Consider the following 23,770-nt stretch of genomic DNA (forward strand, 5'->3'; position numbering starts at 1 on the left):
CTCTAATCGCCCCTCTCCATTTCCTGGAGTCTCTCAACGCCATGGCCAGAGGTTCAATTGCCAACGCGAACAACAATGGAGACAGCGGGCATCCCTGTCTTGTTCCCCTATATAATCGGAAATACTCCGATCTATGTCGACCTGTAACTACGCTTGCCGTTGGAGCCCCATAAAGAAGTCTAACCCAGCTAATAAACCCGTTCCCGAACCCAAACCTCCTTAACACTTCCCATAAATACTCCCACTCCACCCTATCAAATGCCTTCTCTGTGTCCATTGCTGCCACTATCTCTGCCTCCCCCTCCACTTGGGGCATCATTATCACCCCTAATAGTCGTCACACGTTAACATTCAGTTGTCTCCCTTTTACGAACCCTGTCTGGTCTTTGTGCGCCACCCCCGGGATACAGTCCTCTATCCTCGATGCCAGTACCTTTGCCAGCAATTTGGCGTCCACGTTCAATAGTGAAATAGGTCTATAGGACCCGCACTGCAACGGATCTTTGTCCCTCTTCAAAATTAGCGATAGCGTCGCCTCCGACATCGCCGGGGGTAGAGTCCCCCCTTCCCTGGCCTCATTGAACGTCCTCGCCATCAACGGGGCCAACAAGTCCACATATTTTCTGTAATATTCCACCGGGAACCCGTCTGGCCCCGGGGCCTTCCCTGCCTGCATGCTTCCCAGTCCCTTAATAACCTCGTCCACCTCAATCGGCGCCCCCAGGCCTGCCACCTCCTGCTCCTCCACTTTCGGGAACCTCAATTGGTCCAGGAACTGCCGCATCCCCTCCTCTCCCTCTGGGGGTTGAGACCTATACAGTTCCTCATAGAAGGTCTTGAACACCTCGTTTATCTTTCCTGCCCTTCGCACCGCGTCTCCCCTTTCGTCTCTAATTCCTCCTATCTCCCTCGCTGCTGCCCTCTTTCGCAATTGATGCGCCAACAGGCGACTAGCCTTTTCCCCATATTCATATCTCCTCCCCTGTGCCTTCCTCCACAGTACCTCCACCTTTCTGGTGGTCAGAAGGTCAAACTCTGTTTGGAGTCGTCTCCTCTCCCTGTACAATTCCTCCTCCGGGGTCTCTGCAAATTCCCTGTCCACCCTTAAAATCTCCCCAGTGATCTTTCCCTTTCCTTGGCCTCTGTTTTCCTTTTGTGGGCCCCAATAGAGATCAGCTCTCCTCTGACCACCGCTTTTAATGCTTCCCAGACCACTCCCACAGGGACCTTGCCGTCGTCATTGACCTCCAGGTATCTCTCAATACACCCCCGCACTCTTGCACACACTCCCTCATCCGCCATCAGTCCCACATCTAATCGCCAGAGTGTTCTCTGCTCCCTGTCCTCTCCTACTTCCAGGTCCATCCAATGTGGGGCATGATCCGAAACCGCTATGGCTGAGTACTCAGCTTCTTCCACCCTAGAGATCAACGACCTTCCCAACACAAAAAAATCTATCCGGGAGTACACTTTATGGACATGGGAGAAGAAGGAAAACTCCTTAGCCCTAGGTCTAAGAAATCGCCATGGATCCACTCCCCCCATTTGGTCCATAAACCCCTTAAGTACCTTGGCCGCTGCCGGCCTTCTTCCGGTCCTTGAGCTGGATCTATCTAGCCCCGGGTCCAGCACCGTGTTAAAGTCCCCTCCTAAAATCAAGTTTCCTGCCTCCAGGTCCGGTATACGACCCAGCATCCGTCTCATTAATCCCGCATCGTCCCAATTTGGGGCATACACATTAACCAACACGACCTCCATTCCCTCCAGCCTACCACTCACCATTACATATCTACCTCCGCTATCTGCTACGATGTTCTTTGCTTCAAATGCTACCCGTTTCCCCACCAAAATGGCCACCCCTCTGTTCTTTGCGTCCAGTCCTGAGCGGAACACCTGTCCCACCCATCCTTTCCTTAGCCTAACTTGGTCCGCCACCTTTAGGTGCGTCTCTTGGAGCATAACCACGTCTGCCCTTAGTCCTTTCAAATGCGCGAGCACTCGGGCCCTTTTTATCGGTCCGTTCAGGCCTCTCACGTTCCACGTGATCAGCCTCACTAGGGGGCTACCTGCCCCCCTCCCGTGTCGACTAGCCATTACCTTCTCTAGGCCAGTCCCATATCCCGCCTCCGCGCTCCCGCTCGCTCCCCCAGCGTCGCACACCATCCCCGCCCACCCACTCTTTAGCCATTTCCTTTCGGATTTCTGCAGCAGCAACCCAGTTGTCCCCCCCCACTGCTAGATCCCTATCTAGCATGATTGCTCCCCCATATCACTTCCGTAAGTCAGCTGACTTCAACTGACCCCGGCTACTCCTCACTCCTCGACCCCCCCCCCCCCCCCCCCCCCGTGTGGGGGAACTCCCTTGCGCCTGTCTTCCCGCCTTATTCTTTCTGGCGTGGGAACATCCCTTTACCTGACCCGCCTGTTATGGTGCAGCTCCCTTTCCCCTCCCCCTCTCCTTCCCCATTCTCCGACTATGTCCCGTCTTTTCCCCCCTCACCGGCGCCCACATTTCCCCAATGTCTCCCCACTTCCCTGTTTACTTCTCGATTATCTTCCACCGTAACATTAACAAAAACAATAACAATAACATTTCCTGCAGCATCAGTCCCTCAGTTCCGGTCCAATTTCTCTTCTTTGATGAAGGACCATGCTTCCTCCGCCGTCTCGAAATAATAGTGTCTCTCCTGATACGTGACCCATAGTCTTGCCGGCTGCAGCATCCCAAACTTCACCTTCCTTTTATGCAACACCTCTTTGGCTCGGTTGAAGCTTGCCCTTCTTCTCGCCACCTCCGCACTCCAATCCTGGTATATCCGTACCACAGCATTCTCCCATCTGCTACTCCGCACCTTTTTAGCCCATCTCAGGACCTCTTCTCTGGCCTTAAGGCGGTGAAATCGCACGATTATCGCCCTCTGTGGTTCTCCCGCTTTTGGTCTTCTCGCCGGAATCCGATTTGCCCACTCCACCTCCATGGGGCCCGCAGGGGCCTCAGCACCCATCAGTGAGCTCAGCATCTTACTTGCGTACGCTCCACAGTCCACTCCTTCCACACCCTCAGGGAGACCTAGTATCCGAAGGTTCTTCCTTCGCGCTCCGTTTTCTAGGGCCTCGATCCTTTCAGTACACTTTTTATGAAGTGCCTCGTGCGTCTGTGTCTTAACCGCCAGGCCCAGGATCTCGTCCTCAATATCTGTCACCTTCTGCTCCACCACGCGGAGCTCAGTCTCCTGGGTCTTTAATGTCTCCTTGAGCCCCTCAATTGCCTGTAGCATCGGGGTCAGCACCTCCCTCTTCAGCAGCTCCACGCACCGTCTCACGATTTCATCCTGCTCAGGCCCCCATGTCGCCTGCGCTTTCTCCGCCGCCATCTTGTGCTTCTCTCTTTCTGACCTTTTGGTCGACGATTCCTCGCGCTGCAGCCGCCGCCGCCGGTTTTTTCCTCCTTCGTTCGGGGGGGGGGACTCCCTTCCCACACACCCCACACCGGGTCGCGTCGTCGAAAGATTCCCCGTTGGGGCTCTTAAAAGAGCCCGAAGGTCCGTCTGAGCTGGAGCCGCCGAAACGTGCGGCTAGCTCGGCATCACCGCAACCGGAAGTCCAAGATTAAGAGATGACTTAATCAAAATCTTTAAAATCCTGAGGGGGTCTTGGACAGGGTGGGTGTGGAGAGAGGAGAGGGTGTGGGTGTGGGTGTGGAGAGAGGTGTGGGTGTGGAGAAGATGATTGCTCATGTGGGAGAATCCAGAACTGGGGGAGGTTCACTGTTTGAAAATAAAGGGTCAAGGCAGCACGGTGGAGCAGTGGTTAGCCCTGCTGCCTCATGGAGCTGAGGTCCCGGGTTCGAACCCGGCTCTGGGTCACTGTCCGTGTGGAGTTTGCACATTCTCCCGTGTTTGCGTGGGCTTCGCCCCCACAACCCAAAGATGTGCAGGGTAGGTGAATTGGCCACGATAAATTGCCCCTCAATTGAAAAAAATTAATTGGGCACTCTAAATTTATTAAAAAAATAAAAATAAAGGGTCGTCCATTTGAATGAAAAATGAATTGAAAATCGCTTATTGTCACAAGTAGGTTTCAAATTAAGTTCCTGTGAAAAGCTCCTAGTCACCACATTCCGGCACCTGTTCGGGGAGGCTGTTACAGGAATTGAACCGTGCTGCTGGCCTGCATTGGTCTGCTTTCAAAGCCAGCGATTTAGCCCAGTGTGCTAAACCAGCCCCTGGGATGAGGAGAATGTTTTTCTCTGAGGGCAGTGAGTGTCTGGAACTCTCTTCCTCAAAAGGCGATGGAGGCAAATCTTTGAATATTTCTAAGACACAGGTGGAGAGATTCTTGATCAGCAAGGGGGGGGGGTGGTGAAAGGTTATTGAGAGTGAAGCTTCGAGGATACAATGAGATCAGCCATGAGAGGCCCGAGGGGCCAAATGGGCCGATCTTTCTTCAGACCATAAGCTGTAGGAGCAGAAGGGGCCATTCGGCCCATTGAGCCTGCTCCGCCCATTCATTGAGATCGTGACTGATCCGATGTGATAATCCTCAATTCCGCTTTCCCGCCTTCTCCCCATAAACCCTCGATTCCCTCACCGATTAAACATCTGTCTGTCTCGGCCTTGAACATACTTAACGGCCCAGCCTCTACAGCTCTCTGCGGGAAAGAATTCCACACATTCACCACCCTCCGAGAGGGGAAATTCCTCCTCATCTCTGTCTGAAATGGGGCGACCCCCTCACTCTGAGATTCTGCCCTCTGGTCCTAGACTCTCCCACAAGAGGAAACATCCTCTCAGCATCGACCCTGTCGAGCCCCCTGAGAATCCTCTCTGTCTCAATAAGGTCGCCTCTCATTCTTCTAAACTCCAATGAGGACAGGCCCCAACCTACTCAACCTCTCCTCGTAAGAAAATCCCTCCCTCCCCGGGATCAACCGAGTGAACCTTCCTTGTTTGTATCTTCTCTGCGCCACTAGGCTGAGGAGTTGGGTCTCGAAGTGCACTGGAGCCCAGTAGGCAACCTGCCATTTCGAATGATTGGCAACTACCTTGTCACGGTCACTGAGGCCTGATGCACGAGCAATTAAACTCAAAGACGAGGTTGTAACATAACTGAAGGCTTCAATCGACTAGAACTGTTCCCCAGCAGCTTCGGTACAGAAAGTGAGGGCTGCTGGGTCGGCAACGGTTCTTATACCCCGCCTACCAAGGCGGAGTTACATACCAACAGCCAATGGTAAACTCTTAGGTTTAACCAATGGTCTTCGGCCTCTTGGGTACTATAATACCTGATAATACCACAAGGTCAAAGCTTCAAGCAGAACCTTTGGCGTGTCTTTGAAGGCGGTTTCTCTGTCCTCAACCTGGAACATTCTGAGAGTCAAGTGGGGATATATGGTGCAGCTCTGGTAATATCACTGGACAAATGCCCTGCAGACACTGGTTCAAATCCAACCACGGCAACTGGTGGAAATTGGAATAATTAATTGAAAGCCAGTCACTCGTTATGCCACGAAACAAACAATTGTTATAAAAGCCCATCTGGTTTTCCAATGTCTTTCAAGGACATGTATTCCCACTACACTGTCCCCATCAAACACTCCCAGGACAGGTACAGCACGGGGTTAGATACAGAGTAAAACTCCCTCTACACTGTCCCCATCAAACACTCCCAGGACAGGTACAGCACGGGGTTAGTTACAGAGTAAAGCTGCCTCTGCACTGTCCCCATCAAACACTCCCAGGACAGGGACAGCACGGGGTTAGATACAGAGTAAAGCTCCTTCTACACTGTCCCCATCAAACACTCCCAGGACAGGTACAGCACGGGGTCAGAGAGCACAGTCGTACAGGACAAAAGAGGCCCTTCGGCCCACTGAGACTGCCCAGACGCAAGTACTCTAAATACACAGTATTCCCACTTTTTGGCACTTGGCCCATAGTGTTGAATGTTCTGACATTTGCAAGTGCTCATCCAAGTATTATTTAAAGATTGTGAGGTTTCCCGCCTCCACATCCCTCCCAGGCTGTGCATTCCAGACTCCCATCACCCACGGTGAAAAAACCTTTCCTCAAATCCCCTCCAAACCTGCTGCCCCTCACCTTAAAATGATGCCCCCTCGTTAGTAACTCTTCAACTATGGGGAACAGCTGCTTCCTATCCACCCTGTCCATGTCCCTCATAATCTTGTACACCTCAATCGGGGCCTTCCCTTCTCCAAAGAAAGTAACCCGAGCATATCCCCTCTTCATCACTGAAACGCTCCAGCCCAGGCAACATCCTGGTGAATCTCCTCTGCAGCCTCTCCTGTGCAATCACATCCTTCCTATAGTGTGGTGACCAGAACTGCGCACACTACTCCAGCTGGGGCCTAACCAAGTTTTGTACAGCTCCAATTAACATACCCTCCCTGCTGTTATAATCCGTGCCACAACTCATAAAGGCAAGTATTCCGTATGGCACTTTTATAAAAAAAAATAAAAAAAATTAGAGTACCCAATTATGTTTTCCAATTAAGGGGCAATTTAGCGTGGCCAGTCCACCTACCATGCACATCTTTGGGTTGGGGCGAAACCCACGCAGACACGGGGAGAATGTGCAAACTCCACACTGACAGTGACCCAGAGCCGGGATCGAACCTGCGACTGCGGCGCCGTGAGGCAGCTGTGCAAACCACTAGGCCACCGTGCTGCCCGCCGTATGGCTTCTTAACTACCTATCAACCTCCCTTGCCGCCTTCGGGGATCTGGACAAGCACCCCAATGTTCCTCTGAGCTTTCTAGTGTCCTGTCACATTGAATACTCCCTTGTCTTGGTACTCCTTCCAAAGTGCACCATCTCACACTTTTCCGGGTTAAATTCCATCTGCCATTCATCGGCCCATCTGGCCAACCCGTCTATATCTTCCTGCAACCTAAGACCTTCTTCCTCACTATTAACCACCCTGACGATCTTCATGACATCCGCAAACTTACTTATTATTGGCCCCACATTCTCATCTATATCATTTATATATAATCACGAACAAGAAGGTACCTAGGATGGGAATAGAGGGATACGGACCCAGGAAGTGTAGAAGATTTTGGTTCAGACGGGCAGCATGGTCGGCACAGGCTTGGAGGGCTGAAGGGCCTGTTCCTGTGCTGTCCTTCGCTTTAGCACTGATCCCTGTGGTATGCCACTGGACTCTGGCCTTCACTCACAAAAACCGCCTTCTACCACCACCCTCTGTCTCCTATCACTCAGCCAGGTTTGGATCCAACTTGCCACGTTACCCTGAATCCCATGTGCTTTTGCCTTTACCTGTCTCCCGTGCGGGAAATCCATATAAATCACATCAACTGCACCACCCTCATCGACACACCTGGTCACCTCAAAAAATGCAATCAAATCTGTTAGGCATGACCTCCCCCTGATCAAACCTTGCCACTCCCAATCGCACTGTGTTGTGGTCGCTATCACTAAAATGCTCCCCCACTGCCACCTCTCAACCTTGTCCGGTTCGTTCCCCATAATTAGACCCAGCACTGTGCCCTCCCTTGTTGGGACCTTCTGCATGTTGATGTAAAAAGCTTTCCTGAATACATTTCAAGAAGTCCACCCCCCCCCCCCTTCTAAACCCTTTAATAATAATAATCTTTATTGTCACAAGTAGGCTGACATTAACACCGCAATGAAGTTACTGTGAAAATCCCCCAGTCCCCACATTCTGGAGCCTGTTCGGGTCACAGAGGGAGAATTCAGAATGTCCAATTCACCCAACAGCACGTCTTTGGACTGTGGGAGGAAACCGGAGCACCCGGAGGAAACCCACGCAGACACGGGGAGAACGTGCAGACTCCGCACAGACGGTGACCCAAGCGGGAATTGAACCCGGGACCCTGGTGCTATGAAGCACGACTGCTAACCACTGTGCTACCATGCTTTACACTATGACTATCCCAATTAATGTTGGGAAAGTTGAATTCGCTCATGTAATGACTCATTATTACTTCACCTCAGTGAATTGTCTACATATGTGCTCCTCTATTGCGCACTGACTGTTTGGGGGCCTATAATACACTCCCGGCAATGTGACTGCTCCCTTGTTATTCCTAAGCTTTACCCGCAAAGCCTCATTTGCAGACCCTTCCAAGATATTGTCCTGTTATGGCCCATGGTTAAGAGAACCCCAAAGTGTATCATGGAGTTCCCTGACCCACAACTTTTACTAGATTGTGGTACGGGGAGCTCACGGCCCACTCTACAGGTGTGGTACAGCAGAAATGGAAAAGTATGTTTTAAAGCAAAACAATGTTTATTCTATGAACTCAAGTTAACCTTTTTAAAACATACAGTGAACATCTTAGCAACCATCAATTCAAATACAACCCCCAAAGAATACAACACTAAGTAATCCTTTAAGCTTTCCTTTTAACATCCATTAGACTTAAAACACCTTGTACCAGAAGCACATCAGGTTAAAGTCACTACTGTTATTAGTTTGAAATCACCAGGATCGATTCAGTCTTTAGATTACAGAGCGAGACTCTAACACACCTTCTGGCTGTGACTGCAGCTATCCAGCTCTGAAAATGAAACTATAAAACACCCTGCAGCAAACAGCCTAAAACGAAAGTAAAAAGCTGACAGACAGCCCAGCTCCACCCACTCTCTGACATCACTGCAGTAGTAAACGCCCATTTCTTAAAGGTACTCTCACTGCAGATATTTATATACACACCCATTTATAAACACCCATTTCTTAAAGGTTCTCTCACACGACAGTCCCTCACTGCAGTAACTGACTCCTCAATTAATGATGCAACACTGTCTCCTCTCTCACACCCTCCCGACTCGCCTGAAGGTCCCATAGCCCGGAATGTTGAGTTGCCAGTCCTGCCCCTCCCCCAACCACGTCTCTGTGATGGTAACCGCATCACAGTTCCATGTATGGGTGTACAGAGTAAAGCACCCTCTTCGCCGTCCCAGGTAACGGCTCAATTCCTGTGTTTCCTTTGAAATCCTCTGTTCTCATTCCTTGCGACTGAATTGTTTCCCCCCCCCTGTTTTCCGGGTCTCCAGGTACCCGTCTGATCTCCAGTCGTTCGCTCGCAGCCGCCTGCCCGGCCCGTGGGATTCTCGGAGAGCTGGGAAGAGGATGAAGTTCCAATTGCCGGAGACCTGGGACAGGCAGCTCTCCCTCCGTGGCAACAATGTGAAAGTCTGGGAGGAGCTGATTGGTATGTCCGCGCGCCGGTTCAGGTGTCAGGATTTTGTATTGCCTCTCCATATTCGTCCGAGCTCAGAATTGTTACGGGGCAGACGGGGGGCAATTGGCTCATCGTGTCCGCACCGGCTCGCCAAGTGAACACCGTGATATAGTGCCATTCCCGTGCCCTGTACCAAAATTCACCGCTTCCCAAATTTGCTGCCTTAGGATGCCTATTGTGCAGAAGGAGGCCATTTGGCCCATCGAGTCTGCACCGACCTTCTGAAAGCGCATCCTACCTAGGCCCACTTCTACATCCTATCCCCGTAACCCCACCCAACCACATCTTTTGGACACTGAGGGACAATGTGTCATGGCCAATCCACCCAACCCGCGCATCTTTGGAAAGTGAGGGGAAACCGGAGCACCCGGAGGAAACCCACGCAGACACAGGGAGAACGTGCAGACTCCGCACAGACAGTCACCTGAGGTCGGAATTGAACCTGGGTCCCTGGTGTTGTGAGGCAGCAGTGCTAACCACTGCCACCGTGCCGCCTTGAACTTCATCTGCCGCCTGTTCCATCGACTTGCCTATGCCCTGTCGAAGTTCGACACCGTCCACCAGTTCACAGTGCTGCCAAGTTTTGTATCAACCGCAAATTTTGAAATTGCGCCCCTGTACTCTGAGGTCTAGGTCATTAATATATATCAGGAAAGATAACCTGAGTCCTGGGAAACTCCTCTTCAAACCTCCCTCCAGCCCCAGTTACCCTTAGTCTTTGTTTCCTGCCACTCAGCCAATTCTGCATCCGCCTTGCTGCTGTCCACTTTGGCCCAAGAGCTGTAAGACTTGCGTTTGATAAGGTTCCCCACGGTAGGCTACTGCAGAAAATATGGAGGCATGGGATTCAGGGTGATTTAGCAGTTTTGATCAGAAATTGTCTAGCTGGAAGAGGACAAAGGGTGGTGGTTGATGGGAAATGTTCAGACTGGAGTCCAGTTACTAGTGGTGTACCACAAGGATCTGTTTTGGGGCCACTGCTGATTGTCATTTTTATAAATGACCTGGAGGTGGGTGTAGAAGGATGGGTGAGTAAATTTGCAGATGACACTAAAGTCGGTGGAGGTGTGGACAGTGCGGACGGATGTTACAAGTTACAGAGGGACATAGATAAGCTGCAGCGCTGGGCTGAGAGGTGGCAAATGGAGTTTAATGCAGAAAAGTGTGAGGTGATTCATTTTGGAAGGAATAACAGGAAGACAGAGTACTGGGCTAATGGTAAGATTTTTGGCAGTGTGGATGAGCAGAGAGATCTCGGTGTCCATGTATATAGATCCCTGAAAGTTGCCACCCAGGTTGAGAGGGTTGTTAAGAAGGCGTACGGTGTGTTAGCTTTTATTGGTAGAGGGATTGAGTTTCAGAGCCATGAGGTCATGTTGCAGCTATACAAAACTCTGGTGCAGCCGCATTTGGAGTATTGCGTGCAATTCTGGTCGCCGCATTATAGGAAGGATGTGGAAGCATTGGAAAGGGTGCAGAGGAGATTTACCTTGGTGAGTCGCTGCGGTGCATCTTGTAGATGGTACACACGCTGCTGTCACTGCGTCGGTGGTGGAGGGAGTGAATGTTTGTGGATGGGGTGCCGATCAAAGCGGGGCTGCTTTGTCCTGGGTGGCGTCGAGCTTCTCGAGTGTTGTCGGAGCCGCACTCGCCCAGGCAAGTGGAGAGTATCCCATCACACTCCTGACGGGGAGTCAGGAGGTGAGTTACCCTCCGCAGGATTCCCAGCCTCTGACCTGCTCTGGTAGCCACAGTATTTCTCTGGCTGGTCCGGTTCAGTTCCTGCGCAATGGTGTCCCCAGGATGTTGATGGTGGGGGATTCAGTGATGGCCATGCCATTGACTTCAGCCTCTTCGCACCCCCCCCCCCCCAATCTTGATCGCTCCACCATTGGTGCCTTTAGCTGGTGGGGGTCCCCGAGCTCTGGAATTCCCTCACTAAATCTCTCTGACCCCCAACCCCTCTTCCAACCCCTCCCCCCACTCCTCTCTCACTTCCTTTCCGGTGCACCTTAAAATTCTCCCCTTTGAGCAACCTTCTGGTCACCGGGCTTGGTGTCATACTCCCGTGAAGCACCTTGGGATGTTTTGTTACGCTAAAGGTGCTGCATAAATGTAAGTTGTTGTTGCTATATTGATGTAGTTGGTTGCAGTAGGGGTTGGCGGAGGCTCGCCTGAGGCATAAACACCCGCATGGACCAGATGGGCCGAATGGCCTGTTTCTGTGCTGGAAATCCGATGCGTTAGAAATCTGGTAAGAAACACTAGCGACCGCATTTTTACTAAATGTGCGTGTTTAAAGATGGCTGAAAAGGGCGGCACGTGGCGCAGTAGTTAGCACTGCGACTGCGGCGCTGAGGTCCCAGGTTCGAATCCCGGCCCCGGGTCGCCGTCCGTGTGGAGTTTGCACATTCTCCCCGTGGCTGCGTGGGTTTCGCTCCCACAACCCAAAGATGTGCAGGGTAGGTGGATTGGCCACGCTAAATTGCCCCTTAATTGGAAAAAAAAAAATAATAATTGGGTACACTAAATTTATAAAAAAACAAAAACAGATGGCTGAAAGAGCGACACATTGCCGAAGCTTTTTCCTTTTTGCTTTGCGCTCCTTGGCAAACCGACGGAGGCTGAATTTCAAACCGTCGCCAGTTCCCCGTTGCTTACTCCACGGCAGCGTCTGGGGCCAAACCGAACCGACTTGCCAATCTTATCAGCGTGCTTTTCTCCAGCGGTGTTAATCGTTGTGAGAGCTTGAAATTCGGCTTTCTCGCACTTGTCCTCACGAATGCGAGACAAAAAAAGGGCTTCAAAAACAGGCCTCTCATTTCAGTAATACTCCAGGCCAGAGCTACTAAACGATTGTTTGTATACAAACAGAAGAATTAGGAGCAGGAGTTGGCCACTCGGCCCTTCGATTCTGCTCCGCCGATCAGTAAGATCATAGAACATAGAACATAGAAAATACAGCACAGAACAGGCCCTTCGGCCCACGATGTTGTGCCGAACCTTTGTCCTAGATTAATCATAGATTATCATTGAATTTACAGTGCAGAAGGAGGCCATTCGGCCCTTTGAGTCTGCTGCACCGGCACATGGATGATCTGGTTGAAACTTCAATTCCACATCCCCCCCCCCCCACCCACCCACTAATCTTTCACCCCCTTGTTCAAGAATCTATTCAAGGGCAGCACGGAGGGACAGTGGTTAGCCCTGCTGCCTCACGGCACCGAGGTCCCAGGTTCGATCCTGGCCCCGGGTCACTGTCCGCGTGGAGTTTGCACATTCTCCCTGTGTCTGCGTGGGTTTCACCCCCACAACCCAAAAATGTGCAGGGTAGGTGGATTGGCCACGCTAAATTGCCCCTTGGGAAATAAAAATTGGGTACCCGTAATTTTATTTAAAAATCTATTCAGCTCTGCCTTAAAAATATTCAAAGATTCTGCTGCCTTTTGAGGAAGAGAGTTCCAATGTTCATGATCCTTTGAGAGAAGAAATTTCTCCTCATCTCGGTCATAAATGAGTGATGCCTTATTTTTAAACAGTGATACCCTAATTCTGGATTACGTCCACCCAGTTCCAGGTCCCCTCAGGATATTAAAAGGTTTTGATCAAGTCGTCGCACTCCTTTTTAAAAAATAAAAAAAATAAAAAAAATTTTATTGAAAATTTTTGGTCAACCAACACAGTACATTGTGCATCCTTTACACAATATTATAACAACACAAATAACAATGACCTATTTTATAAACAAAAAATGAATAAATAATAAATAACAAAAATGAAAACTAACCCTAATTGGCAACTGCCTTATCACAAGTAACACTCTCCAAAAATATAATTTAACAGTCCAATATATAATTATCTGTAGCAACGACCTATACATACTATACAGTATATATTAACAACCCTGAGAGTCCTTCTGGTTCCTCCTCTCTTTCCCCCCCCCCCCCCCCGATCCTGGGCTGCTGCTGCTGCCTTCTTTTTTCCATTCCATCTATCTTTCTGCGAGGTATTCGCCGAACGGTTGCCACCGCCTGGTGAACCCTTGAGCCGACCCCCTTAGAACAAACTTAATCCGCTCTAGCTTTATAAACCCTGCCATGTCATTTATCCAGGTCTCCACCCCCGGGGGCTTGGCTTCTTTCCACATTAACAATATCCTGCGCCGGGCTACTAGGGACGCAAAGGCCAAAACATCGGCCTCTCTCGCCTCCTGCACTCCCGGCTCTTGTGCAACCCCAAATATAGCCAACCCCCAGCTTGGTTCGACCCGGACCCCCACTACTTTTGAAAGCACCTTTGTCACCCCCATCCAAAACCCCTGTAGTGCCGGGCATGACCAAAACATATGGGTATGATTCGCTGGGCTTCTCGAGCACCTCGCACACCTATCCTCCACCCCAAAAAATTTACTGAGCCGTGCTCCAGTCATATGCGCCCTATGTAATACCTTAAACTGAATCAGGCTTAGCCTGGCACACGAGGACGACGAGTTTACCCTGCTTAGGGCATCTGCCCACAGCCCCCCCTCGATCTCCTCCCCCAGCTCTTCTTCCCATTTCCCTTTTAGTTCATCTACCAGTCTCCCCTTCGTCCCTCATTTCCCTATATATATATATATATATATATATATATATATCTATATCTGACACCTTACCATCCCCCACCGAGATCACTCTGTCCTGCACCTCTTGTGTCGGGAGCTGCGGGAATTCCCTCACCTGTTGCCTCGCAAAAGCCCTCAGTTGCATATACCTGAATGCATTCCCTTGGGGCAACCCATATTTCTCGGTCAGCGCTCCCAGACTTGCGAACTTCCCATCCACAAACAGATCTTTCAGTTGCGTTATTCCTGCTCTTTGCCACATTCCATACCCCCCATCCATTCCCCCCGGGGCAAACCTATGGTTGTTTCTTATCGGGGACCCCCCCAAGGCTCCAGTCTTTCCCCTATGCCGTCTCCACTGTCCCCAAATCTTCAGTGTAGCCACCACCACCGGGCTTGTGGTGTAGTTCCTCGGTGAGAACGGCAATGGGGCTGTCACCATAGCCTGTAGGCTAGTCCCCCTACAGGACGCCTTCTCTAATCTCTTCCACGCCGCTCCCTCCTCCTCTCCCATCCACTTACTCACCATTGAAATATTAGCGGCCCAATAATACTCACTTAGGCTCGGTAGTGCCAGCCCCCCCCCTATCCCTGCTACGCTGTAAGAATCCCTTCCTCACTCTCGGGGTCTTCCCGGTCCACACAAAACCCATGATGCTCTTTTCAATCCTTTTAAAAAAAGCCTTCGTGATCACCACCGGGAGGCACTGAAACACAAAGAGAATCTCGGGAGGACCACCATCTTAACCGCCTGCACCCTCCCTGCCAGTGACAGGGATACCATATCCCATCTCTTGAAATCCTCCTCCATTTGTTCCACCAACCGTGTTAAATTTAACCTATGCAATGTGCCCCAATTCTTGGCTATCTGGATCCCCAGGTAACGAAAGTCCCTTGTTACCTTCCTCAACGGTAGGTCCTCTATTTCTCTACTCTGCTCCCCTGGATGCACCACAAACAACTCACTTTTCCCCATGTTCAATTTATACCCTGAAAAATCCCCAAACTCCCCAAGTATCCGCATTATTTCTGGCATCCCCTCCGCCGGGTCTGCCACGTATAGTAGCAAATCGTCCGCATACAAAGATACCCGGTGTTCTTCTCCTCCTCTAAGTACTCCCCTCCACTTCTTGGAACCCCTCAACGCTATCGCCAGGGGCTCAATCGCCAGTGCAAACAATAATGGGGACAGAGGGCATCCCTGCCTTGTCCCTCTATGGAGCCGGAAATATGCAGATTCCCGTCCATTCGTGACCACGCTCGCCATCGGGGCCCTATACAACAGCTGCACCCATCTAACATACCCCTCTCCAAAACCAAATCTCCTCAACACCTCCCACAAATAATCCCACTCCACTCTATCAAATGCTTTCTTGGCATCCATCGCCACTACTATCTCCGTTTCCCCCTCTGGTGGGGCCATCATCATTACCCCTAACAGCCTCCGTATATTCGTGTTCAGCTGTCTCCCCTTCACAAACCCAGTTTGGTCCTCGTGGACCATCCCCGGGACACATTCCTCTATTCTCATTTCCATTACCTTGGCCAGGATCTTGGCATCTACATTTAGGAGGGAAATAGGTCTATAGGACCCGCATTGTAGCGGGTCCTTTTCCTTCTTTAAGAGAAGCGATATCGTTGCTTCAGACATAGTCGGGGGCAGTTGTCCCCTTTCCTTTGCCTCATTAAAGGTCCTCGTCAATACCGGGGCGAGCAAGTCCACATATTTTCTATAGAATTCGACTGGGAATCCATCCGGTCCCGGGGCCTTTCCCGCCTGCATGCTCCTAATTCCTTTCACCACTTCATCTACCTCGATCTGTGCTCCCAGTCCCACCCTTTCCTGCTCTTCCACCTTGGGAAATTCCAGCCGATCCAAGAAGCCCATCATTCTCTCCCTCCCATCCGGGGGTTGAGCTTCATATAATTTTTTATAAAATGTCTTGAACACTCCATTCACTCTTTCCGCTCCCCGCTCCATCTCTCCTTCCTCATCCCTCACTCCCCCTATTTCCCTCGCTGCTCCCCTTTTCCTCAATTGGTGTGCCAGCAACCTGCTCGCCTTCTCCCCATATTCGTACTGTACACCCTGTGCCTTCCTGCATTGTGCCTCTGCAGTGCCCGTAGTCAGCAAGTCAAATTCTACATGTAGCCTTTGCCTTTCCCTGTACAGTCCCTCCTCCGGTGCTTCCGCATATTGTCTGTCCACCCTCAAAAGTTCTTGCAGCAACCGCTCCCGTTCCTTACACTCCTGCTTCCCTTTATGTGCCCTTATTGATAACAGCTCCCCTCTAACCACCGCCTTCAGCGCCTCCCAGACCCCTCCCACCTGGATCTCCCCATTATCATTGAGTTCCAAGTACTTTTCAATGCACCCCCTCACCCTTAGACACACCCCCTCATCTGCCATTAGTCCCATGTCCATTCTCCAGGGTGGGCGCCCTCCTGTTTCCTCCCCTATCTCCAAGTCTACCCAGTGTGGAGCGTGATCCGAAATGGCTTTAGCCGTATACTCCGTTCCCCTCACCTTCGGGATCAACGCCCTTCCCAGCACAAAAAAGTCTATTCGCGAGTAGACTTTATGGACATAGGAGAAAAACGAGAACTCCTTACTCCTAGGTCTGCTAAATCTCCACGGGTCTACACTTCCCATCTGCTCCATAAAATCTTTAAGTACCTTGGCTGCTGCTGGCCTCCTTCCAGTCCTGGACTTCGACCTATCCAGCCCTGGTTCCAACACCGTATTAAAATCTCCCCCCATTATCAGCTTTCCCATCTCTAGGTCCGGAATGCGTCCTAGCATCCGCCTCATAAAATTGGCATCATCCCAGTTCGGGGCATATGCGTTTACCAAAACCACCGTCTTCCCCTGTAGTTTGCCACTCACCATCACGTATCTGCCCCCGTTATCCGCCACTATAGTCTTTGCCTCGAACATTACCCGCTTCCCCACTAATATAGCCACCCCCCTGTTTTTCGCATCTAGCCCCGAATGGAACACCTGCCCCACCCATCCTTTGCGTAACCTAACCTGGTCTATCAGTTTCAGGTGCGTTTCCTGTAACATAACCACATCTGCCTTAAGTTTCTTAAGGTGTGCGAGTACCCGTGCCCTCTTTATCGGCCCGTTCAGCCCTCTCACATTCCATGTGATCAGCCGGGTTGGGGGGCTTCCTACCCCCCCCCCCCCTTGTCGATTAGCCATCCCCTTTTTCCAGCTCCTCACCCGGTTCCCACGCAGCTGTATCTCCCCCAGGCGGTGCACCCCTGCCCATCCCCTCCCATACCAGCTCCCCCCTCTCCCCAGCAGCAGCAACCCAGTAATTCCCCCCTCTCACCCCCCCCGCTAGATCCCCCGCTAGCGTAATTACTCCCCCCATGTTGCTCCCAGAAGTCAGCAAACTCTGGCCGACCTCGGCTTCCCCCCGTGACCTCGGCTCGCACCGTGCGACGCCCCCTCCTTCCTGCTTCTCTATTCCCGCCATGATTATCATTGCGCGGGAACCAAGTCCGCGCTTCTCCCTTGGCCCCGCCCCCAATGGCCAACGCCCCATCTCCTCCACCTCCCCTCCTCCCCCCATCACCACCTGTGGAAGAGAGAAAAGTTACCACATCGCAGGATTAGTACATAAAACTCCTCTTTCCCCCCTTTTTAACCCCCCTCTTCGCCCCCCACATTCGCCCCACCACTTTGTTCAAACGTTCTTTTTAATAACCCGCTCATTCCAGTTTTTCTTCCACAATAAAAGTCCATGCTTCATCCGCCGTCTCAAAGTAGTGGTGCCTCCCTCGATATGTGACCCACAGTCTTGCCGGTTGCAGCATTCCAAATTTTATCTTTTTATGAAGCACCGCCTTGGCCCGATTAAAACTCGCCCTCCTTCTCGCCACCTCCGCACTCCAGTCTTGATAAACGCGGATCACCGCATTCTCCCATTTACTGCTCCGAGTTTTCTTTGCCCATCTAAGGACCATTTCTCTATCCTTAAAACGGAGGAATCTCACCACTATGGCTCTGGGAATTTCTCCTGCTCTCGGTCCTCGCGCCATCACTCGGTATGCTCCCTCCACCTCCAACGGACCCGCCGGGGCCTCCGCTCCCATTAACGAGTGCAGCATCGTGCTCACATATGCCCCGACGTCCGCTCCCTCCGCACCTTCAGGAAGACCAAGAATCCTCAGGTTGTTCCTCCTTGCGTTGTTCTCCAGTGCCTCCAACCTTTCCACACATCGTTTCTGATGTGCCTCATGCGTCTCCGTCTTCACCACCAGGCCCTGTATGTCGTCCTCATTCTCGGCTGCCTTTGCCTTCACGACCCGAAGCTCCCGCTCCTGGGTCTTTTGTTCCTCCTTTAGCCCTTCGATCGCCTGTAGTATCGGGGCCAACAGCTCTTTCTTCATTTCCTTTTTGAGCTCTTCCACACAGCATTTCAAGAACTCTTGTTGTTCAGGGCCCCATGTTAAACTGCCACCTTCCGACGCCATCTTGGTTTTTGCTTGCCTTCCTTGCCGCTGTTCTAAAGGATCCACTGCAATCCGGCCACTTTCTCCTTCTTTTTTCATCCGTATCCAGGGGGGATTCCCTTCTGGTTTACCGCACAGTGTTTTTAGCCGTCAAAATTGCCGTTGGGGCTCCTATCAAGAGCCCAAAAGTCCGTTTCACCGGGAGCTGCCGAAACGTGCGACTCAGCTGGTCATCGCCGAACCCGGAAGTCAAGTCGTCGCACTCCTGACTGGATGCAAACCCGGCCTGTCCCAACCTTTCCTCATAAGGCAACCCCACCCATCCATTCTTGGCATGAGTCCAGTAAACCTTCTCTGAACTGCTGACACATTTACATCATTCCTTAAATGAGAGCGATACTATACACAGTGCTCCAGATGTGGTCTCACCAATGTCCTGTATAATTGAAGCAGAACCTCCCTACTCTTGTATTCAATTCCCCTCACAATAAACAATGACATTCTATTAGCTTTCCTAATTACTTGCTGTACCTGTATCCTCGCCTTTTGTGATTCAAGCTCTTGGACACCCAGATCCCCCTGAGTCTCCGAGCTCTGCAATCTCTCACCATTTAGATCATCAGCTTTTTTATTCTTCCTGCCAAAATGGACAATTTGCCCATATTACCTCCACTTGGCAGATTTCTGCCCACTCAATTCGCCCATCTATGTCCCTTTGTAGCCTCCTTATGTCCTCTTCACAATTTACTTTCCTACCTATCTTTGTGTCGTCAGGAAATTCAGCAATCGTATCATAGAATTTACAGTGCAGAAGGAGGCCATTCGGCCCATCGAGTCTGCACCGGCTCTTTGAAAGAGCACCCTACCCAAGACCACACCTCCACCTTATCCCCATAACCCAGTAACCCCACCCAACACTAAGGGCAATTTTGGACACTAAGGGCAATTTATCACGGCCAATCCACCTAACAGCACATCTTTGGACTGTGGGAGGAAACCGGAGCACCCGGAGGAAACCCACGCACACACGGGGAGGATGTGCAGACTCCGCACAGACAGTGACCCAAGCCGGAATCGAACCTGGGACCCTGGAGCTGTGAAGCAATTGTGCTGACCACCATGCTGCCCACACGGTATTTTCGGTTCCTTTATCCCTTTTTAAATTTGAATCTTTGAACAGCGGGGCAGCACGGTAGCACAGTGGCTAGCACTGCTGCCTCACAGCTCCAGGGTCCCGGATTCAATTCCGGCCTTGGGTGACTGTCTGAGTGGAGTTTGCACATCCTCCCCGTGTCTGCGTGGGTTTCCTCCGGGTGCTCCGGTTTCCTCCCACAGTCCAAAGATGTGCAGGTTAGGTGGATTGGCTGAGATAAATTGCCCTTAAGTGTCCAAAAAAAAAAAAAGGTTAGGTGGGGTTACTGGGTTACGGGGATAGGGTGGAGGTGTGGGCCTGGGTGGGGTTCTCTGTCCATGGGCTGTTGGGGTTCTCTTTCCAAGACTCGATGGGACCACCTTTTGCACTGTAAATGCTATGATTCTATGATCCAAGTCATTTATATAAATTGTAAAAAGCTGAGGCCCCAGCACTGATCCACTTGTCGCATTGTGCCAACCAGAACAAGACACATTTATGCCAACTTTGTTTCTTGTTAGCTCGCCAATCTTCAGTCCACGCCAATATGTTAGCCCCTATACCATGAACGTTTACTTTCCGCAATAACCTTTGATGTGGCACCTTATCAGATGCCTTCCGGAAATCAAGTGCAATACATCCACCGGTTCCCCTCTACCCACGGTACTTGGGACTCCTCCAAAGAACTCCAATGAAGTGGTAAACATTTTTTCCCTTTCACAAAACCCTGTTGACTCTGCCCGATTGCCGTGATTTTTTCTGTGTGCCCTGCTGGAACATCTGTGATATATCGATCAACATTGTGATGAAGGTAGGAATTTAGGATATATGGAATTATATATATTTGGTGCAGTCAGGGTTAAACGCCCGGGTTAGAATTTTATCATAGAATTTACAGTGCAGAAGGAGGCCATTCGGCCCATCGAGTCTGCACCGGCTCTTGGAACGAGCACCCTACCCTTTAAAAAAAAAAAAAAAAAAAAATTTTTTAAATAAATAAATTGAGTACCCAATTAATTATTTTCCAATTAAGGGGCAATTTAGCGCAGCCAATCCACCTAGCCTGCACATCTTTGGGTTGTGGGGGCGAAACCCACGCAGACACGGCGAGAATGTGCAAACTCCACACGGACAGTGACCCAGAGCCTGGATCGAACCTGGGAACTCGGTGCCGTGAGGCAGCTGTGCTAACCACTGTGCCACCGTGCTGCCCCCTGAAAAGAGCACACTACCCAAGATCGACACCTCCACCCTATCCATATAACCCAGTAACCCCACCCAACACTAAGGGCAATTTTGGACACGAAGGGCAATTTATCAATGCCAATCCACCTGACCTGCACATCTTTGGACTGTGGGAGGAAACCGGAGCACCCGGAGGAAACCCACGCAGACACTGGGAGGACGTGCAGACTCCGCACAGACAGTGACCCAAGCCGGAATCGAACCTGGGACTCTGCAGCTGTGAAGCAATTGTGCTATCCACAATGCTACCGTGCTGCAGTCATGTTTGTAAAATTCCTGGTTTGAAAAGCAGCAGACATTTTGGGGACAGGTGTATTTAGACATTAATGGAATTTTGTTTATATAAATAAAGTTCCCTGGGGAGTAGATAATTAGAGACATTGTGTTTAGCTTCATAAGATGATGTAATTAATGGAGGAGGGGGCTGGGGGGGGAGGGAGGGAGGGAGGGAGGGAGAGCCAGGGGCTGAAGCAGTTAGGTTTTGAGTATTCAGTTTTAGATTAGGATGCGAACAGACTAGCAGTTTCTCTCAAAACAGTGAGTTAAAGACTTGCCTGTGAACAGGACGGGAGCAGTGTCTCAAAGGCTGGCAGGTTGAACAGTGATTGGAGACGGGCAGGAACCTGCAAGCTGGGTCCTGAAGGATAAGTAACTAAAGGCGCCAGAGCCCATGGGCTACTTTCCCCTTTTGAGGGGGAGAGCTGACTGGTGGCGGTTTAACTTGAGGGTCACTGCCCCTCGCCTGAGGTGTGATGATGAGAAGGTGGGGCCGTCATGAATAACCTCAGCTGAAACGGGAATTGAACCCGCGCTGTTGGCCTCTCTCGGCTTCACACCGCTATCTCTTTCTCAATCCAGGGTATCTAAGACATCTCGATTAAGCAAGTATCCCTGGATCTTCTAACTGTATTTAAAAGTGGATTTTGACCGGAGATGGGTGTTGTTTGAGTGGAGTTATTATTTCATGGTATTGTTAAGCATTTAACTGGTAATCGTAAGCATTTGTCTTTATAATGTTAAAGTGAGTAATACAGTGTTAGCAATAAAGTTTGTTGTAATATACCATATCTCTATTTGTGCATGGAATTACTCTTGGAGCGGGGTTTCCTTTTCTCACAGTCTTACAAATTAAATTAAATATTGCCTTATCCTAATTACTGTTGGGGTCTGCTCCAGGATCGCATTAACATGTATGTATAAGAAAAATTACATCGATCAGCTGAATTTAAAAAAAAAATTAAAAAATATTTCTCCTCTTCCCCCAGATAACCAAAAGCTCCCCTTCATGGCAATGCTACGTAATTTACGGAACATGATTGTGGCCGGGATAAGCAGCCAACACCACAAGCAGATTCTGGGAAGGTTGACCAACAGGGTGGGTCCCGACAGCTGTTTAAGAAGACCCCTGCTTGTGTGTCGGTTTCTAACCTGCTCCCTCCCCAGCTTCTTCTTAAGGCACCCACCCTTTCTTCTCAAGGGCACCCCCCCCGGCCTGACTCCCCAGCTGAGGGGGGTAGAAGGTTTCCAGATCGTCGGACTTCTTGTGTGGCACTCGGGAGAGTATGAGAGCTGGGGTGGGGCAGTGGAGAGCGGGGGTGCGGTGGCAGGGGTGAGGGTCTAGGGAAGTGACTGGAGGGAAGCGGGATCTCTCTCCTCGGGGAAGAGAGTTTTTAAAAATACTGCCCAATTCATTTATTCCAATTATGGGCAATTTAGCCTGGCCAATCCACCTAGCCTGCACATCTTTGGGTTGTGGGGACGAAACCCACGCAAACACGGGGAGAATGTGCAAACTCCACATGGACAGTGACCCCGAGCTGGGATCGAACCTGGGACCTCGGCGCCGTGAGGCAGCTGTGCTAACCCACTGCGCCACCATGCTGCCCGGGGAAGAGAAAGTTAAGAGGAGATTTGCGGGAGGCATTTAATGTTATCCAGGGTTTCGGTGTGAGGGAGCAAGCGAGGGACGAACTGTTTTGCAGGGCAGGCAGAGAGATTAGATAGAGTCATAGATTTACAATGCACAAAGAGGCCCTTCGGCCCATCGTGTCTGTGGTATCCCAATCCCATTTTCCAGCACATGATCTGTCGCCCTTCTATACGATGGGGTTTCAAGTGCTCATTTAAATGCTTCTTGAATGTTGCAAGGTTTTCCGCCTTTGCCATCCTCTCTTTGGATGTGAGCATCACCGGTGGAGCCCGATCATTTGTTGCCTATCCCGAATTGCCCCTTGCTCAGTGTGTCTTGCTCGGCCTTTTCAGAGAGAGGGCAATTAAGCATGAGCCACATTACTGTGTGTGGGGTCTGGAGTCTGGAGCCAAACCAGGTAAGGATGGAGGATTTTCTTTACCCTAAAGGGGACATTAGTGAACCAGATGTTTGTTTTTTTACGATCGATGATGGTTGCTGCGGTCGTCATTACTAAGATTAGTGCTGTATATTCCAGATTTTATTTAAATTGAATTTAATATCCACCAGCTGCCGTTGGTGGGATTTGAATCTGTTCCCCGTCCCTGTCCCCGTCCCCCCCAGAGCATTAGCCTGGGGCCTCTGGATTACTAGTCCACTGACATCACCACTACACCACCATCTCTGACAGCGAATTTCTTTTTTTAAGTAAATTTAGTATACCCAATACATTTTTTTCCAATTAAGGGGCAATTTAGCGTGGCCAATCCACCTAGCCTGCACATCTTTGGGTTGTGGGGGCGAAACCCACGCAAGCACGGGGAGAATGTGCAAACTCCACACGGACAGTGACCCAGAGCTGGGGTCGAACCTGGGACCTCGGCGCCGTGAGGCAGCAGTGCTAACCACTGTGCCACCCTGCTGCCCCGAGAATCTCTTTTTTTTAATGCAGCGAGTTGCTGTGAGCTAAAATCCAGGTTTGCATGTCGGAGAGGATGGACGAAGCAAACTGTTATGGGCCAGGGTTTAGAGAACCCCAAAGTGTATCATGGAGTTCACCTGACCCACAACTTTTACTAGATTGTGGTATGGGGAGCACATGGCCCACTCTACAGATGTGGTACAGCAGAAATGGAAAAGTATTTTCTAAAGCAAAACTATGTTTATTC

General features: G+C 50.6%; 1 protein-coding gene across 1 annotated transcript in view; it reads left to right on the plus strand.

Annotated features, from left to right (window-relative positions):
• The window catches only part of LOC140417921 (telomerase protein component 1-like), a 135,028-nt gene that overhangs the window by 106,087 nt on the left and 5,171 nt on the right, over positions 1–23,770 (plus strand). Inside the window, exons 9-10 of the mRNA XM_072501353.1 lie at positions 9,061–9,218; positions 21,958–22,067. Coding sequence (XP_072357454.1) covers positions 9,061–9,218; positions 21,958–22,067 — 268 coding nt within the window. The remainder of the gene's footprint in view (positions 1–9,060; positions 9,219–21,957; positions 22,068–23,770) is intronic.

Source organism: Scyliorhinus torazame, chromosome 5 (assembly GCF_047496885.1).
Source record: "Scyliorhinus torazame isolate Kashiwa2021f chromosome 5, sScyTor2.1, whole genome shotgun sequence".
NCBI classification, from domain to species: Eukaryota; Metazoa; Chordata; class Chondrichthyes; order Carcharhiniformes; family Scyliorhinidae; genus Scyliorhinus; species Scyliorhinus torazame.